The sequence below is a fragment of the Lates calcarifer genome, linkage group LG18 (genome assembly GCF_001640805.2).
Source record: "Lates calcarifer isolate ASB-BC8 linkage group LG18, TLL_Latcal_v3, whole genome shotgun sequence".
Classification (NCBI taxonomy): domain Eukaryota; kingdom Metazoa; phylum Chordata; class Actinopteri; family Centropomidae; genus Lates; species Lates calcarifer.
Genome location: NC_066850.1, coordinates 17,032,712 through 17,049,474, shown reverse-complemented (window position 1 = coordinate 17,049,474; position 16,763 = coordinate 17,032,712). Strand labels below are relative to the sequence as shown.

At 40.8% G+C, this 16,763-nt stretch overlaps 1 protein-coding gene across 4 annotated transcripts in view; it reads right to left on the bottom strand.

Annotated features, from left to right (window-relative positions):
• The window catches only part of scube1 (signal peptide, CUB domain, EGF-like 1), a 99,523-nt gene that overhangs the window by 71,673 nt on the left and 11,087 nt on the right, over window positions 1-16,763 (bottom strand). For all 4 annotated transcript variants that reach the window (XM_018697181.2, XM_051077534.1, XM_018697183.2 and 1 more), the window contains exon 3: window positions 9,236-9,361. In XM_018697181.2, coding sequence (XP_018552697.1) covers window positions 9,236-9,361 — 126 coding nt within the window. The remainder of the gene's footprint in view (window positions 1-9,235; window positions 9,362-16,763) is intronic.

Below are 16,763 nucleotides of genomic sequence, written 5' to 3'. Positions count from 1 at the left end.
CAACAAATGTCTTCCGAGGATAGATCTGTGGCAAGGGTTGACATTATATTCTCAGCTATGATTAATGAGTCAGAGAGCAGCATGATCACAGTTAGCATTTACATTTCTACCAGTCATGGAAGACATATGATTCTAATTTACAGCATCTTTGAACTCACTGCAGCTGTTTCAAGCCACAGCACTGATGTGTGATGTTATGACAGCTCGTCATATGAGAGCTGAGATACTCCCTGTCTGCGGAGGTATACACATTGCCAGTATTAATTTTGTGTACGCATGTGTCAATGGGATGAGAAAGGCAGTGTGTGTGTGTGTGTGTGATAATGCAGCACAGAGTGTGCCCTCATCCATACGGTAAATCTCGTGCTAAATGAAACTCTTGAAAGTGAGACATTATAACAAACACTGGGGTCCATGTTGATGGGCAATAAGATGATGAAGGTTCGAGCTGTGGTCAGCCTCTCAGAGATCTGTGCACTATTCATCTCTACAGTTAGTGATTATGTAAAGCATGAGAGAGGCTAGTGATGGTACGATATCCATGAGTCAATACACAGGAACGCATTACCCAATCTGCAATGTTGTATATCTTCTCAAAGTGGGCTAAGTATAGACTGATCCTACGTCACATGCATCATACCTGAAATACACCCTAATCTTCTGGACAGCACCTTCCACTTACTGCCAGAATCCTACCTATCCATTCTGTGCTATTATATCTACTCATTTATTGGTGCGTTTTGTTTTATAGGGTTCAAAATCCAAGTAATGTTTGAAAATGAAATGTATCACATTTGCAAAAACCGACATACCACTGGCATCAGAGTGAGCCTCATAATACTAGAGGCCATATCAACACCCGGGCTAGCAAACAGGCTGGTTTTGCCTGTTGTTGAAATGTTGACTGTAATCACTTAAAGGAGCAACTGTTTTTCCCTAAAATAAACACACAGCAATTTGAACTGAGACCACGCAAGAAGTAAGCATACACCACAGTACATACAAAACCAGCTAAGCAAGCATGAACTGAGTTTCCTAAATCAACTAAAATTACCACTCTGTGGTTGTTGGTGTTGAGTTGCCAGAAATATGATCACAATCTCCCTTTCCATTATGTTACAGGAACGTTGACCTTTGACTTTTTGGATTTAAAATGCCATCACAGGCATTCCTGAATATATTGTGTTCACAAGAATGGGAGAGGTGTGAGCTCACAGTGACCTTGACCTTTGACTGCACTAAAATCTAATCATTTTATCCATGAGTCCAAGTGAACACTTGTACCACATTTGAGGAAATTCCCTTCCAGCATTCTTGATATACTGTGTTCATTATATATAATATAGCAAAATAAGAATTATCTAATAGCACACAATATATTTGTAAATGTTCTAAAAGAAAGGCCTAAGTGCTCTCAGTCTGGTTGACTATGTCATAGTATCTTGCATCACTTTTGGAAGTGATGGCAAGGTCAAGAAACCGGCCATATCTTTAGTGTGTGTGTGACAGATTTAGGAGAAAAGCTGCTCTGCCTGTCAGAGTTTTTAGACACAGCCCAGACCCATCACTCGGTCCAAATTGAGATACAACATCCAAAATCTATCCATCAAGTTTTCTCCTCTGAGGCCTGGATGCTTGCGACATTCATTACCGAGATGCTGCTGCGCAAACAACATCGTACTGCGGGAGGAGGAGCAGGATAGTACATTTTCTGCTGTTATTCACTGGCTGTTTCTGTAACATGACACATTATTATACAGTAAGTTGGTGACACACAGCGGCAGTATTGGTAAGAGCTGGTGCTAAGAGACTTAAAAGGGGGTTAAAAACAGTGAGATGGATGGGTTGCCAATACACTACCCATACTACTACTTAACTACTTAACAACTGTGGAGCATTACTACATTTAAAAGTACAGTTTTCAAGTATTTCCATTTTTCTGATACTTTGTACATGGTAATTTTACAGATTATTTTACAGATTTAGATTATACTAAATATACTGAACAACACATTTTGAGTACTTGTTGATACATCTGTAAAAAAAAAAAACATGTTGATGATGATGATACTTTTACTGAAGCAAATCTTTAAATACAGGACTTTTAGATCATTTAATGATTACATAATGACAGTTTAACTATGACAAATATGTCCTTTACCCCCGCGGTCTCCAACCACTGGGCTGTGGACTGGTACCAGGCCGTGGATCATTTGGTACCAGGCGGCACAGAAAGAATAAACAATTTATATTGCTTCACTTTACTTACTATTGGAGTCTGTGGGGTATCACTGTCCATCACATCTGTCTTTGCCTCCTGATACTGCTTGACACATACTTGTCTTTGTCATGGCTGTGATGCCTGATAAATTACGCCAGCTAGCCTACTAGCTAAAATGAGTAAAAAACAAATGTCTGTAGAGAGTTTCTTTGAAAAGGGAATATTGGCCTGAAGATGAAACAGCACAAAACACTGTCAAAAAAAACAAAGCTGCATTTAGTGAGAAATGGCTAAAATCCATACGGCTTTATTGTGACAGGTGATTCACTATGACCCATTCCTTCGCTACATAGTATGCGGGAACAGACTGCTTGGCATATAGAGGCAAAGCACCCTGCGTTAAAAGACAAGCTTGAACCCAAGTTCTTTTAAGGAAAAAAAAAAATGGAAGAAGGAGGACAGGAGCAAGTCTTCAGGGCCACCACAGCAGCAGGTGTAGCTGCACTGACAACACGATACAAAGCAAAATGTTATATTGCAACTGTGTAGTAAATAGTAAAATCTGTGACACTGAACACATATGCTGACAAGCAGAGTTTTCCATACCACTTTCTGAAAAGGTTAACCCTAACCCCATACAGCATCCTGATAAGAGACAGCCCTGTCTGATAAATCTCTGTGATCGCTTCTATGAACAGCTGACTGTGTGTCACCCAGGATCTCATCTACACAGTCTAAGTCACAGTCCTGACCTGAACAGGATGATCTAAAACCCCAAGGCTCCCTATTTTTTTTTCTGCAAATTAAAGAACAAGGATATTGAAGCATCTATGTCTTTTATTGTGGCAATTCAAGCTCTAATTAGAGCACTTAGCTTTTGCATGAAAACAGCCTAAAGGCTTTCTCTTGCTCTCCCACCTCCTGTTATTCCTTTTTATCATTTCACCTTATATTATTTTAATCTTTCTCCAACTCTTCACGTGTACTTCCTGACTGCTAGAGGTTCCATCCAGGAAATCATTAATCTCCTGTAATGTGTGCTGATTTACTTCTGATGTTCTGATGTCAAGCAAACGTAGCAACAATATCCTCACGAGATTAAGGCGGCTGCAGGTGTCGGAACCAGGTGCTGCAGTTGCTCTCCACCGACCACAAGACCTCCGGGGAATATGACAGGAAACGTTTCTTGGAAACTGGATGGACAACATTTTGTAGAAATTGCAAATATTTTGATTTTATTAGTCGGATTTTGCACCAAGGCAGCTTATTCTGTTAACAAATGAATGTGTTGTTGATGGTGTGTTATTCAGTTCGAGAGCTGAGTACACTCAGCTTAAAGTGCAGCAGACAGATCTCATCAATTGTATTCTATGATAGTTGCAATTTAGTATCTCGTTGTAATCTAAGTAAAACTAAAACTTGCTAACAAGTGAAATGTGAGTATTCTTAGAATTACATCTGACGTTAAGCCCAGATAGTCTAAATATCTGATAGATAAATGATAATTATTTTTGGCCTGTGTCTCTTACCTCTCTGTATCTTGTATTTATTTAATTTCTCTTAGGGAGGAACAAGTCCAGCAGGGAAGCCTCTCTCAACAAACAGGTGAACCAAATACCCTTCCTGGAGAAATGCCACAGTGGCCAGTATTGGTCATGTGTAAGTCCCATATTCACACAGCAGCTCCACGCAATCCACAACCGCTCGCACAAACTCAGGGGAGGAGAGGAAAGTGGGTGAATGAATGAATGAAAGAAGCAAGAATAAAAGTAAGGAAAAGGAAAAGAAATGCTTGGGGGGACAAATGAAAAAAAGACAAAAAGCAGGACATGAGAAAAACAAAAAGGGGTAGAATGAAGTAAAGAAAGTAGCAGGGAAGGAAGTTAGGAGAAAAGAAAACGAAAGACAAAGTTACAGAAAAAACAAATTGTTGGAACAAGTGAGAAAGATAGTAAATAAAAAAGAGGGGGAGTGCACAAAAGAATGAAAAGGAATGGAAAAGAGAAGCAATGGAGCAAAGAAACAGAACAAACAGAAAGATTAATAAGAGTGAGGAGAAAATACAGGAGGAAGAAAAGAAGCAGCTAAGTACGAACAGGAGAGAGAAAGAAAGAATGTAGCAGTGATTAACAACAACAAAGATAGATGGAAATAAAGAGAGGCAAGAGGGAACAGAATGAAAAACAGAAAATAAGAAAAGGACAGACCAAAGAGTAAAATACAGAAACAAGGGGAAGTGAACAAAAGGGAGGTAGAAATGATCAGAATGGAAAAAGAAAAGGAAAAGAAGTAGCCCATAGACTGGCTTTGATTGAGATCACACATTTTGTGTGTCTGATTTCAGGCTTTACTGCCTCCTTTGAACTCCATAACCCAATTTTAATTAGCAGCAGTTCATTAAGGCCACATCCACTCACATCTAATAAAGCAAGTCTCTGGGTTAAAGTCACATGGGCTGATTTCCTCTCAGCAGCCCTAAAAAGCAGACGATGACAGTTCTCACATGACTCAGTTGGTATCGTTTGAATTTGTGGCACAAACACGTGTGGTGAAATCCCACTAACCTCACGCCCCTTTTCTTCACTTCACCACAACACACAGAACGACACAGCAGCTATGCCAGCCAGCTAACAGCAGTCACAGTCAGGGCCCATTTACAGACAAGTTAGCAGGAAATAAACAACACAAAACACTGTCAGACATAATTACATTGACACCTTCCCTCCAACCCGCCCCTCCATCATGGAAAACTGGAATGGTCCCATGGAAAAGTCTCTGTCTTTAATAAGCACTTTCATAGCTGTCTCTCAGTTCTATCACATTTTGCACTCCATCTTGATTGTGTGAAATTCTGGGTACTGAGGCAACCACCATAGTTAAGGCTCATTTAAGAGTGCCTTAAACTGCACTTCCTTTAATGACCACTAGATGTTTGCTTAAAAAAAGTCATTTCCAACTTAATGGAGGTGACAAAAAAGTGACAGTCAAAAACAGAAATATAGTGAAATACAGGACACAGTTAAGAAATATGTCCCTGAAACATTATAAAGCTGTTACCAACCCTTATAACCACAGAGAGGTGCTCCCCAGTCCCCTCTGTAGATGCAGCTCCTGAAACCTCTAATGAGTTTTTAACTTTTTTCATTCAAAAAAATCTCTTTTATTTGTATTACCTCACCCGCTCTGCTCTCCTCAACCCTGTCTCTCAACCTACGTTGTTAAAAATTAGCAACAAAATGAACCTATCCTCCTCTTTTGACGTTTTTAAAGAAGTTTTTAAAATGACTTGCTCTTCTATACTGAACATTTAGCTCCCTTTCCTTTGGTGCCACCTTGTACTACCTTGCTATTTCAAAAAATTTCTGCACAATCACAGGCTTAACTCAAATGATTTGACCTATCTCCAACTTTACGATTTTAAACCAAATTCCTAGAGAAGATTGTTTCAAATCAACTTTTAAAGCTCAACACACTACAGAAAATGTCCTTCTTGAGGTCATCCTTCCCATTTAGAGCAGTGGGTGGGCAACAGTGGTCCAGCCCTTGAATGATTTAAGACCCTTACAGACAGGACCTCCTTTGTTGGTATTCTTCCACTCTTCCACCTCTAGGCTGCATTGTGGAGTTGCTTAGGGTTTGGTACATGACACAGTTCTGATCACTATTTGCATGCTGCCATCACACAACATCAGTTTCCATTTTTATGCAGACAACACCCAGATTTATCTGAGTTGTGACTCCGATAATTTCTGTGATTTTTTTCATTTATAAAATATTTTAAGGATATCTGTGTCTTAATGGATGGCTCAAAAATGTCCTCAGCTCAACTCAACCCTAAGTAAGTAAGAACGACAGGGCCACCAAAATACAACAGTTGCAGCAGGAGCTGAGAACTCTCAAGAAGCAGTACAAACTGGCTAGTCAACAGAAATACTAACCACTACCAAAGCTGAGAAAAAAGCTCATGACTCTTCGCAGAGCAGATTGCCATAGAAGACAAAGGAAGGAAAAGGGTCGGGCTTTCCTTCCTTTTTGGCAGTCTTTCATTGGCAACCACTTTGGCTTTACCAAGAAGCTGCTTGGTGATAAGCAGAGCAACCACCTCAAGTGCTCAGTGGACAGAGGAGGAGTGGAGTGGAGTTTTTCTTGCACTTAAGGGAGCGAGTTGTCAACCTGTCTCCACTGCAGCTGCTCTGCTCCGTGTGTATGTCCACAGAGCCGCACGAAAACAAGAGGCATGGGCGAGAAACGTGAACGTCCTGCGCACACGCAAATATGTCATCAACTAGATGTTTATTGTTGTTATTGCGGAACGACTATTTCCCGACTAACTGCGATATACCGGGATTTTTTTTACCGGTATATCACAAACAATACTATATCGCCCATCCCTACTGCACATGCATGTTAGTGTTCCCCCTCTGGCCCATACATTTTATATTAGGATAACATCATGAAAATAAGACTTTTCTAATATGTTTTACAAATATAAAACCTCCATGTACCAGAAATTAATAAGAGAAAGGGTAAAGACTGAATCTTATTTGCAGTTGGAGGTGTCTAGTCAATAGGTAAGGTCTGTTTTATAATGGTGGTTTAAGAGGAAAATGGACAACGGGCAGCAGGGGAATTTTTCGTAGCAATACTGCGCGATGGCCACTAGGACAAGTTAGCTGCAAGGCTGAGTGGTAGCACCGCGTCTAACTATCTAACACATCCTTGGACTGTCATGGCTGTAATCAGCTCGTGTCACCACTAATAAGCAAAGGGCCCCGCCCCAAAGCTGAGATTGGGCAATTGATTGTTATCCATTTTGTCATGCGCACTGCACCTCCAATTCAAAAGACAAAAAAGATGTCCACTCCTCAAGAAAACTAATGACAGCAATTTGTATTTAGTTTTGGCAGGTCTGTGTTGCCCTCTGCTGGACAATGATGAAATGTAACACACCAGTTTTCATGTTAATGTGACATGACGCAATTCATTCATTTATCAGAAACAAAAGGCAGGTAAATACATCCCTAAAAAGCAAATACAAATAAAAACGTGTGCAAATATTAACTATACGGCAGTAATCACTACCTATTGTGCTGCATGATCAGGACAGCAAAACAAATAAAATTTGTTGTCACCGAACATTTCACTGATATGTTCACCAACATATCTGTGACTTGCCAGATATGTTAATCAACAGTACTTCCTCATTATGTTGATAGAAAACTTAATAAGGTCAGTATTATATTTCCTTGAAAACATATTTCCTGTTGCGTATTAACTGTATACGTAATTTCCAGGAGACAGGTGTAGTCATTACGAGATCCATCCCTGATATACTTAAATGATGGGGTACAAAACAGTTGCTCTGAACAAAAATACATTCCAAAGTTTATCCAAAGCTAGTATGAAGCTTCAGTCTGAGTTAGACGAATCAGAATCAAGTCTTTTTAGATCAAAATTAATTCCTTGTGTTACTTCCACTGTTGCTCAGCAAGAAAACACTGTCCAGAGAAACACACATTTCTTTTGATTGACAGGTTCCATAATATGTTCCATTATACAGCTGTCATAAGGTGACACATGCTTGTCCCACCTCAGCTCCACCCTGTTGCCCAAATTGAGATTTTTTGGTACCTAAACCCAAACTCAGAGCTAACATCACAGATGTTTCATGTAACACTCAGAAAAAGACTGATTGTCTTTGTAATGATGTAGAAATAATCATCATAACATTTTGTTAAATTTGGATATAAGTTATAATTGAGTCTGCTTAGTTATCATTGCATACATTTAATGGACTGTATTTACATCCATATTTGGCATATCATTGGCATATAAGCTTAATAGCCAGTGAATACTAATATAAAAGTTATATGTATGTTTACTGGTTTTCCTGTATGTACATGCAAAGTGCCAAATTAAGCCTGGAAACTACAACAAAAGATAAATAGCTAACATAGCTGACTAATGATGTTTAATTTTCGTAAAACATACATTGTTTATTACAGACACTGATTTTTAAAATTTTATTTCTGATGGCAAGGTGTCAAATCTTTACCTCTGCTTTTTCTCAGCTGTCTGAAAGTCCTGTGAAGTGACTCCACAAATCAGCAGCTACTCTGCACTGCTGGCTGCTGCTATTAGCACTCAATCTCTCACTCAGTCTCTCTAAAGGTTCAAAGCATGAGTTACAACACTTACAAATGCCAAAGCATATCTCACCAAGGACACAGAGCATCCAAAGTGACATGGTTTTAATGTTTCTGATTTTATTTTGCTCTCATCAATCAGCAGTGGAGGACTGAGGGATGAAATGTGTGCGCGCACCCCTGTGCACAACTACATTTTGCGCTAGGCAGAAAAAACATTAGTCTGGCTGCCACTAAGTCAGTAATGCAGCACTGGGGCTAAATGGGCTGGATCTGTCAGTAATAAAGCCCTGCCAGATATCTGTAGGAGAACTCTTCAACCCCGACCGCCCTCCCAACAGCACAGAGAAAGGAGCATAAAGCAGCATAAATCATGGAAACCATTCAAATGATGACAGAGGGTCTCATTGGAGAAAGGCGAGCTGAGCCAGATGGGCTTAAGAGATACAGGAACAAGTGCACACGCACACACACACACACACACACACCATCAAGCATACTCTCTTAAGCACACACAGAATGACATATCTATTCATACAATGAATCAGATGGATGCATAGACAAACACCCATAAAACAATACACACCAAGGACAGATGAACAATGATACACACAAATAGAAAGACAACTATTTTAAACTTTCCATTAAATTCTTTTCTTTGACTTAAAAAAGTCAAAAAACAAAAATCCTGTGATGCCACATTGAGGCAGTTCTAAATCATAAATGTGGTCTAATTTTGACTGCTATCTAACAAGGCATCACTAACATGTATGTAGTTCCTACAGTCACTTAAAAGGTAGAGCGAATGTGGAGTGAATACAAACATACATACAGGGGAGGAACCTGTTTAAACAAAGACCGTTCTTACCGAGACAGTTGTGTCCGTCGTGGGCCAGCATAAATCCATCATAGCAGGTGCACCTGTAGTTCCCTGGAATGTTGATGCATTCATGGACACAGCCCCCGTTGTAGTCGTTCTCACACTCATCCATGTCTGAAAGAGAAAGGTCTGAAATTTCAGTACCGTCTTTTCTTAGTTAGTCAATTAGTTCAGTATCGGTATTCAGTTGTAATTACACTGTTATCTGCACACTGTCAGGCTAGTTAGAAAGGCATGTTTTCCTCTTTCTGAGGCAATTTGTTGGCTTTCATTCTCATGCAGTTCTTGTACTTTCAAAGCGAGATCGTCCATCACTGAAAACAAAAAATGCAACTGGTGTGTCAGAGGTGTGTAACATAGATCTTCCTAGATCACATACATAGATCTTCCTGTCAATCACTGGACACATTAATTTTATTTTATATTTAAGGCATCTATCATATCAATTCAATTCATAGCTGGGAAGTGTAAGGGTAATGCTAAATTTATGTTAAAATAACAATGCCTGAATAAACAACAATTCAACACTGTCAATACACAGAAAATAACTGATTTCATTTTCAGTAATACATTTAAAAATACAGGAAATGAAGGGGGTGTTTTTATTTGCGCTTTGAGTTATTAGACCCAATTAGCTTTGCATTTGCCAAGTCTCTGAACAGTACTGTGGTATTGTAAGGTCTGATGGAGCAGTACGCCCCCAGTTGAATGCCCTAGAAATTTTCAAGATTGCAGTCATTATTCATGTCTGGACATCAGTCAGAACTGCTAAATTAAGTGGCCAGTGATGGTATAATAACAGTATGTTAGGAGCAGGAGAGAGGGACAACCAAAAGACAAAAGGAGATATGAGGCAGCAGGTTACTGCATCTTCTGATGATGATGATGATAGCTCTTGTTCTGATGGATTACTTTTAAGTTTGAATCCCAGATAACTAATCAACTTGTTACTGTTCCCAGTTATCTATGCCATTGTACAATAATACAATCAGCTGCAATACAGTGCAGTGATGGGGGAAGAAACGGGTAAGGAGGAGGCAGTTTGGGCAGAAGGTGAGGAAAGAGATGAGAGTGTCAGCTGGTGTTTATTCATCTATGGATGCCTCCCTGACCAACAACCCCCACATCCATGCTGAGCCAGTGGAGGCTTTCACAGGACCCACTCACAAGTGGTTGCCATGCAGAGCCACTTAAACAAACAGTCCTCCCCCTCCGTGTGAACGGCAGGAGATCTGCCAGGCAGCGAGGAAGACCCCCAGCCCACATCCTCCTCCTCCCTCTGTACTGAGGATGACACAGAGCAGGTATCTGCCCTCTCAGATTGATTCTAAGACCCAGACGCTCCTCTGGAGCTGTCCATGGACCATCTCATTCTCTCTGTCTCTTTCTTGTGCCAAACAGAATGTCAGTTTGATGAATACAAAATTACAAAAATCTGGCTACCCTGCTCAACATCTCATCCTTCACTTTCTTTTGTGTCTCCTCTCATTTCATTCTACCGCATGGCTGCTGTCTGTCAGCATTCCACTTGCATACCTGCTAGCTTATCTGTCTACCTGTCTTTCACTCTGCCAAACAGTTAGACAGACAGCTGATTTTAATGATAAAGATCTTTTGAGACTGACTGCAATCCCCTCCCCTGCTCTTGCAAATGTGATAAAACAAGGACTTTCTTTATATCATGAATAGACAGTAGAAAAGCTCAAGTGAAAAGACAAACAGAAATGAAAGAAAACAGAGATGCTAGCAGCTTCTAGCAGGTGGATTTTTAGCAGGTACTATCTACCCTGTTTACCATGAAAAAAATCAGATCAGATTGTTTTGCCAGACTTTTGATTACAATGAGTCACAATTAGTAGAATTGTTGAATTTCATCCTCACAGAAAATTATAAAAATATATGTTGATGTGATTTTGGCCTGAGAAATGGTTGCAATTAACTCTCTAGGAACCTCAACAGGTCAACTCATTCAATGATTATCAAGCAAAATGCCAACCTCATGGGGGTGCTAAAAGAAAAGTCAGAAGATCACCAAAGTCAGTAGAATTTATCCTCTAGGGGACCTTGAATATCTGTATCCATTTTATGGCAATGTGTTTAATGATTGGGATATTTCACTCTGAACCACAAATGTCAACCTCATGGTGTTATTACAGGAAAAGTCAGGAGATTCCCAGAGCTCTGGGGAGCAAAAATGTCCAAACCAAATGTTACAACAATCCATCCACTTGTTGTCAAGATATTTCAGTCTGGACCACAGTGGTGGACCCGCCAACCAAGCAACAGACAGACAGACAGACCAATACTGCAAACCAAAAACACTACCCTGACCAATCCTGTGTCCTTGAAATGTACTTGCCACTAATTTGCAACTGCAAAAACACAGATACATTACAAGAAAAGTTTCATCCCAACTGGATGTTTTTTATCAGCATGATTTGTAGACATAAAGTTGCAAACTGTTCATATTGAGCATATGTAAAACACTGACTGACAGCATATATGTTTCAGTATTTCGTCAACAATACAATACGTTCCCTCACCTTACCCAAGGTATTTCAGTAGTTTATACCTGACCACATGCAGGACACGATACTGTGTCCTGAGCTTTGTATGCCCACCAGTAACTCTGACCACCATCCTACGCCTTCTGTGGCATACAAGAACATAGACAGGAAAAAAAACAACCACAGCCAAAACTTAACTTAACTTATAAAACAAATTACTAACAAATTCTACAGTTTTTACAAGACATAGTTGGTGTGACAGTGTGTGTGACACCACTGATGTGATTTAAGCAAATGAAACTAAGTACAATTTTTTTTTTTCTTTTCTTTTCTCAGTGTCAATGTGGGTCTGACATATGAGTCAAGACTTTGTTTGTTTGGATCACAAAGTTCCTCAGGAAGCAGTTGAAACGGTCAGTGGCTTAAGTTGCCAGGTTTGATCGATGGCTGAAGGCCGATGGCTCCAAGCGAGGGAATGAGATGCTGGCACACAGCAGTGATGGACGACACACACAAACAAACAGATGTGGCACTCAGCCTCCACATCCTGCGTGTGGACATAATCCAGACGTGGACACTGAGCATATACACACACTTAAGAAACACTAATTACCAGTACCAAGACCAGAACATATGCAGATATGATCACACACGCAGAAAATAACAAAACATCCATACGGAGTCATACTACAAGTACAGACGTAAGGATCTAAAAATGAATACATTCACACGCTACTCACAGACATACAAAACAACACACACACGCAAACACAGTCGTTCACCACGCTATTCACAGAGACCTTCTATCCACAAAACACTTCCTTTTAGATGATTAACATGGTGATTTTGGCTCGAGTGTCCTCTCTTTGAAGAGTCCAAAAGAAGGCGGACATAAACATGAAAAGATCCTCATCTGAGAGGTTTCACTTAGTTAGAAACCATTATGACACAAGTCTAATCAATACCACATTCTGCACCATGAAGCGCCGCAGACATGTTTACTGGAAGCCAATTACGCAGGCCAACACACATCAGTACATTTTAATTCTGTTTGTCTGATCTCTGACAAAGGAACCCTGTCTCTGTACTTGTAAGGGCCACTCCAGCATGATTGGGATTAGATGAGAAGATAAATATATCATCCCATTTCATTCAATACTCTAATATGAAACGGTAACCTGAGCCCTCTTCAAAAACTGACCAAACATCTTTAAATGAGCTGCATGTGTGTGACAACAGCCAGAGTTCATTTTAAAGGAAGGGAAACATAACAAATGACAAGAAAAAATCAATCATGGTGAAATTGTTCTTTAAAGAGCATGGGCCTTGTGTATATAAACTCCTCACAGCCATCACTGGCTCATCCTAAAAGGCATTTGCAACCAATTAGGGTGAGCTGGAAAGGGGCAACTGTTTGGAGAGACGTTGTTTGGACACTTTGCTGTGCTGCCAGTTCAGATGGCACAGTTTAGCGCGATGTGGCACCTCCTATGTGCTCTGCTTTTCATCTGTTAGAGATGAAGGGAGAAGGTAAAGACTCAAAGTAAAGGAGTGTGAGGGGGAGAGAGTTTGAGGATGAATGAAAAGCAGCAGGTGATTAATTGGTGCCCGAATTGTTTCAAACGGGCAGACTGAGTCTACAGTAACACTAAACACATTTTCTTCTCCCTGTTTTGGCAATCCTTTCATTCTAAGCTGGCGTTTCCTTTAAAGGTTGGTGTTTTTTGCCTTTCTTTGATAGCTGTAGCAGAGATACAAACAGGAGATGTGGCTGACGAGAGAGGGCTATGACATGCAACAGGCACCTCCCGGACCAGGAGTCAAACTGGGGACATTGCAGTTGAGCCTCAACTATTATACAGTTATGGTTATAACTATGTATAGGATTCAAGGGCGCCCCCAAAGCTGGTGCTTTTTGCAAGATCAGAGCATTCACAAATAATTGTCTACAACAGGAAAAAATAACTGTATCGTGTAATCAATTAAAACTGTGTGCTTATTGTGCACACCCTCCATCTTGGCATAAATACATGGGAACATACGTTTCTCCACTTCCCAAAAATGGTGGCTTCCAAGCCGACCTGGTTCTTTGCAAAGAGTTTCAAGTGACAAATGTTTCTGCCCATAAAGACATGCCTAAGACGAGCCTTGAACAGCAGTTAAAGGAATCTGATTCGTCTAAGGCTCATTGTGGTTTTTTGCCCACATGGCATATGGCACAATATCAAAGCACAAGCTCATACAAGTCATTCATCTCATTCAATTCACAGACTTTAAACTCCAGTGATCAGCTTGTCATGTGAGAATAAACTGCTGAAATGGTGATGATGGAAAGAATGGGAAGAGAATCTGAAGTGTGCATAAGTGTGTGTGACAGAGATTAGAGGGAGGTGGGAGAAGTTGGAGGTGGAGGTAGGAGGGAAGTGCCTCGTAGGGTCCGCTTGGCCCCAAACGGTGCCACTTCCTGCCCCTGAGCTGTTGTTGACATCTGACAGCAGTCCCCCAACAGCTTCAGACCGGTAGCTGCTTCTGCTCACATGGCCACATTTTCTAATTGCCAGGGAAATGATTATACTCTACATCTCATCAAGTGAATTTACGCGCCCTCACTGACGGCCCAGCGCCCCCTAACTGGACAGACACACTGACGGGAAGGAGGGTGTGAAGAAGAAAGGGAGAGGAAAAGATGCTACTTCCCTTTTATGCAGGGTGTCTGCAAGTTTCTGTGAGCTAAATACAATATTTCAACGCCAATAACAATATCTAGAACATTATATGATTATATTTACTGAGGAATGAGCAGAAAATAGCATTCAACCCTATCTTGATGCCTCACAATATATCTCCTATGAGGCTGGGTAGAGGGGGCAGGCACTCGTTTTCAAGTCCTCCCGGCTATTATGGGTTCACGCACACATTTTGTCTGTGTTCTTTAAAGCAACAAAAGATTAACTTCCAGTAAACATTGTTTAAACAGCTGCAATTCTGATGAGGGAATGACCAAAGATCAGACCAAGTGTGCAGCTTTACACAGCTCTTCCGCCTTTGTTCGCTCATAATATTGATTTTATAGCTTGTTTACTGTATGATTGAGTCACAGCACTCCTATCAGCCCTGCTTCCAGGGAGCTGTTTGCAATAATGGGCTGATAAAGCAGTATGACACCTGACCAGGCACCAAACAACACACAATGACTGCAACCAGCAGGTGAAGAGGAGCTTTTTTTTCTGAGGAGCAAGTGGAGACCAAAACAGTGCTAAAAGGAGAATATATATTGGATTCATATTCTCGAGGTGGCCAGAGGGACAACACAACTTCAATGAATGCTAATGTTGCTCCATGACTGCTGGATCTGATTGACAGTCACATTAAAACATATTAGCAAATTAGCAGAGAACGGACGCCTCGATTGTGTCCTAAAATAACAACCATGCATGCTTATTCATGAAGTTGGATGAGAGAGCAAATCCAAAGACATCTAAATATTTTCTATATATTTTCTATATATTTTCTAAATTATAGTATGACACATTCACATTTACATTATCCAGGCTAAGAGTGTGGCTGGCTACGTCTCAATGAGCAAGCCACAAAGCCAGCACCTGGTTATTGGGTAAAGCCTAATCATTTTCTACTCACATACAGAGACAGGTGTGTATCATGATATAAAGTCACAGTCTATAGAAAAGTCTCTATATGCACATTCAACACACATGACTCAGGTGTTGAGTTAAAGCTAAAGTCAGTCCCAAGCTGCACTTTTCAGCTTTTCCTGAGTGACATTTCCACCCTGCAGTGCCAGACATCTTCTGTCAAAGACTGACGAGAGAGCAGGTTGGAGATGCTGGCATGAGGTCACTCTATCTATATATAAAACCTGAGCCTCAATGAATCTGACCTGCTCCACTGAGTCTGAGCATGGGAGCGGCAGACAGAGAGACAGGAGAGGGAGGGAGGTACATGGACCGAATCTGTGTTGGGAGGGTTGCATGTGTGTGTGTGTGTGTCTGTTGTTAGCCAGTGAGGAGAGTGGCAGATTGATGACGGAGGCAGAGACGCCAGGCAGACAATGGCCTAGTAATTGTCTGCCACTTCTCCCTCTCGCCCTCCCACCTGCGCCGTCTCCCTCACCATCCATTCTTCCCATGAGATGCCCTCTCTCCCCTACTCTCTGTCTCTGTAAAACAGGTCAGGTGTTCATCGCTGTGGTGCAGAGTGAGGGGGGAGTTGTGAGAAGAATCCTGTCTGAAGCTGGCAGGGTACTTCTTTAACATGTTCCAATCTTACAAACAATACACACATATGATAAAATGATGAAAATGCTACAGTCTGCATGGTTCTGGACACAAGGGGCAGTGGGAACGAAGACAAAGTGTCAGGGAAGACAGAAGTAAAAGATTTTCAATGCAAACAGGAGCAAAGTGGCATAGTCATCCCTCAAGAAATGACAAAGAAAAGGTGCTGTGCTGTGCCTCTGTGTATAGGCTAAATTCATGATACCCAAACACAAAAGTGTTCAAACTCCCACAGTGGAGAAAACGTGTGGATTCAGCTAGTGTTTGAATGCAGCCCATTGCTTTGTTTATACTTCTGCATTAAGGGGTGACACCGCATCTGTGGCAGCTACACACAGCTGATGTGCACCACCTCAAAAGTGTAACTACATGTTTGGGGTACAGTACAGGGCTATGGAGACACATGTGAGGACCACAAGAACTGTGACTGGTCAGGATGTGACATGATGTGTTTTGTCAAGCAGTTTCTGATGCTGGTAGGAAAAAAAAAACATCAATACAGCAAACTGCAGGGCAGTCTCATGTTCAGTAATGAGTCACTCTTAATGTGGACAATATCATTTAGAAAATATGGACTGATCATGCAAGGAATCATTCTGGGTGAAGTCCTGGAATCTGATAAACCTCCAATGTGCTGTTTACAGTCTTTAGGGGCGTTTTTGTGTGAATAATTTGCACATCAATAACTCAATCAATAACTGTTGCTTTTGTCAT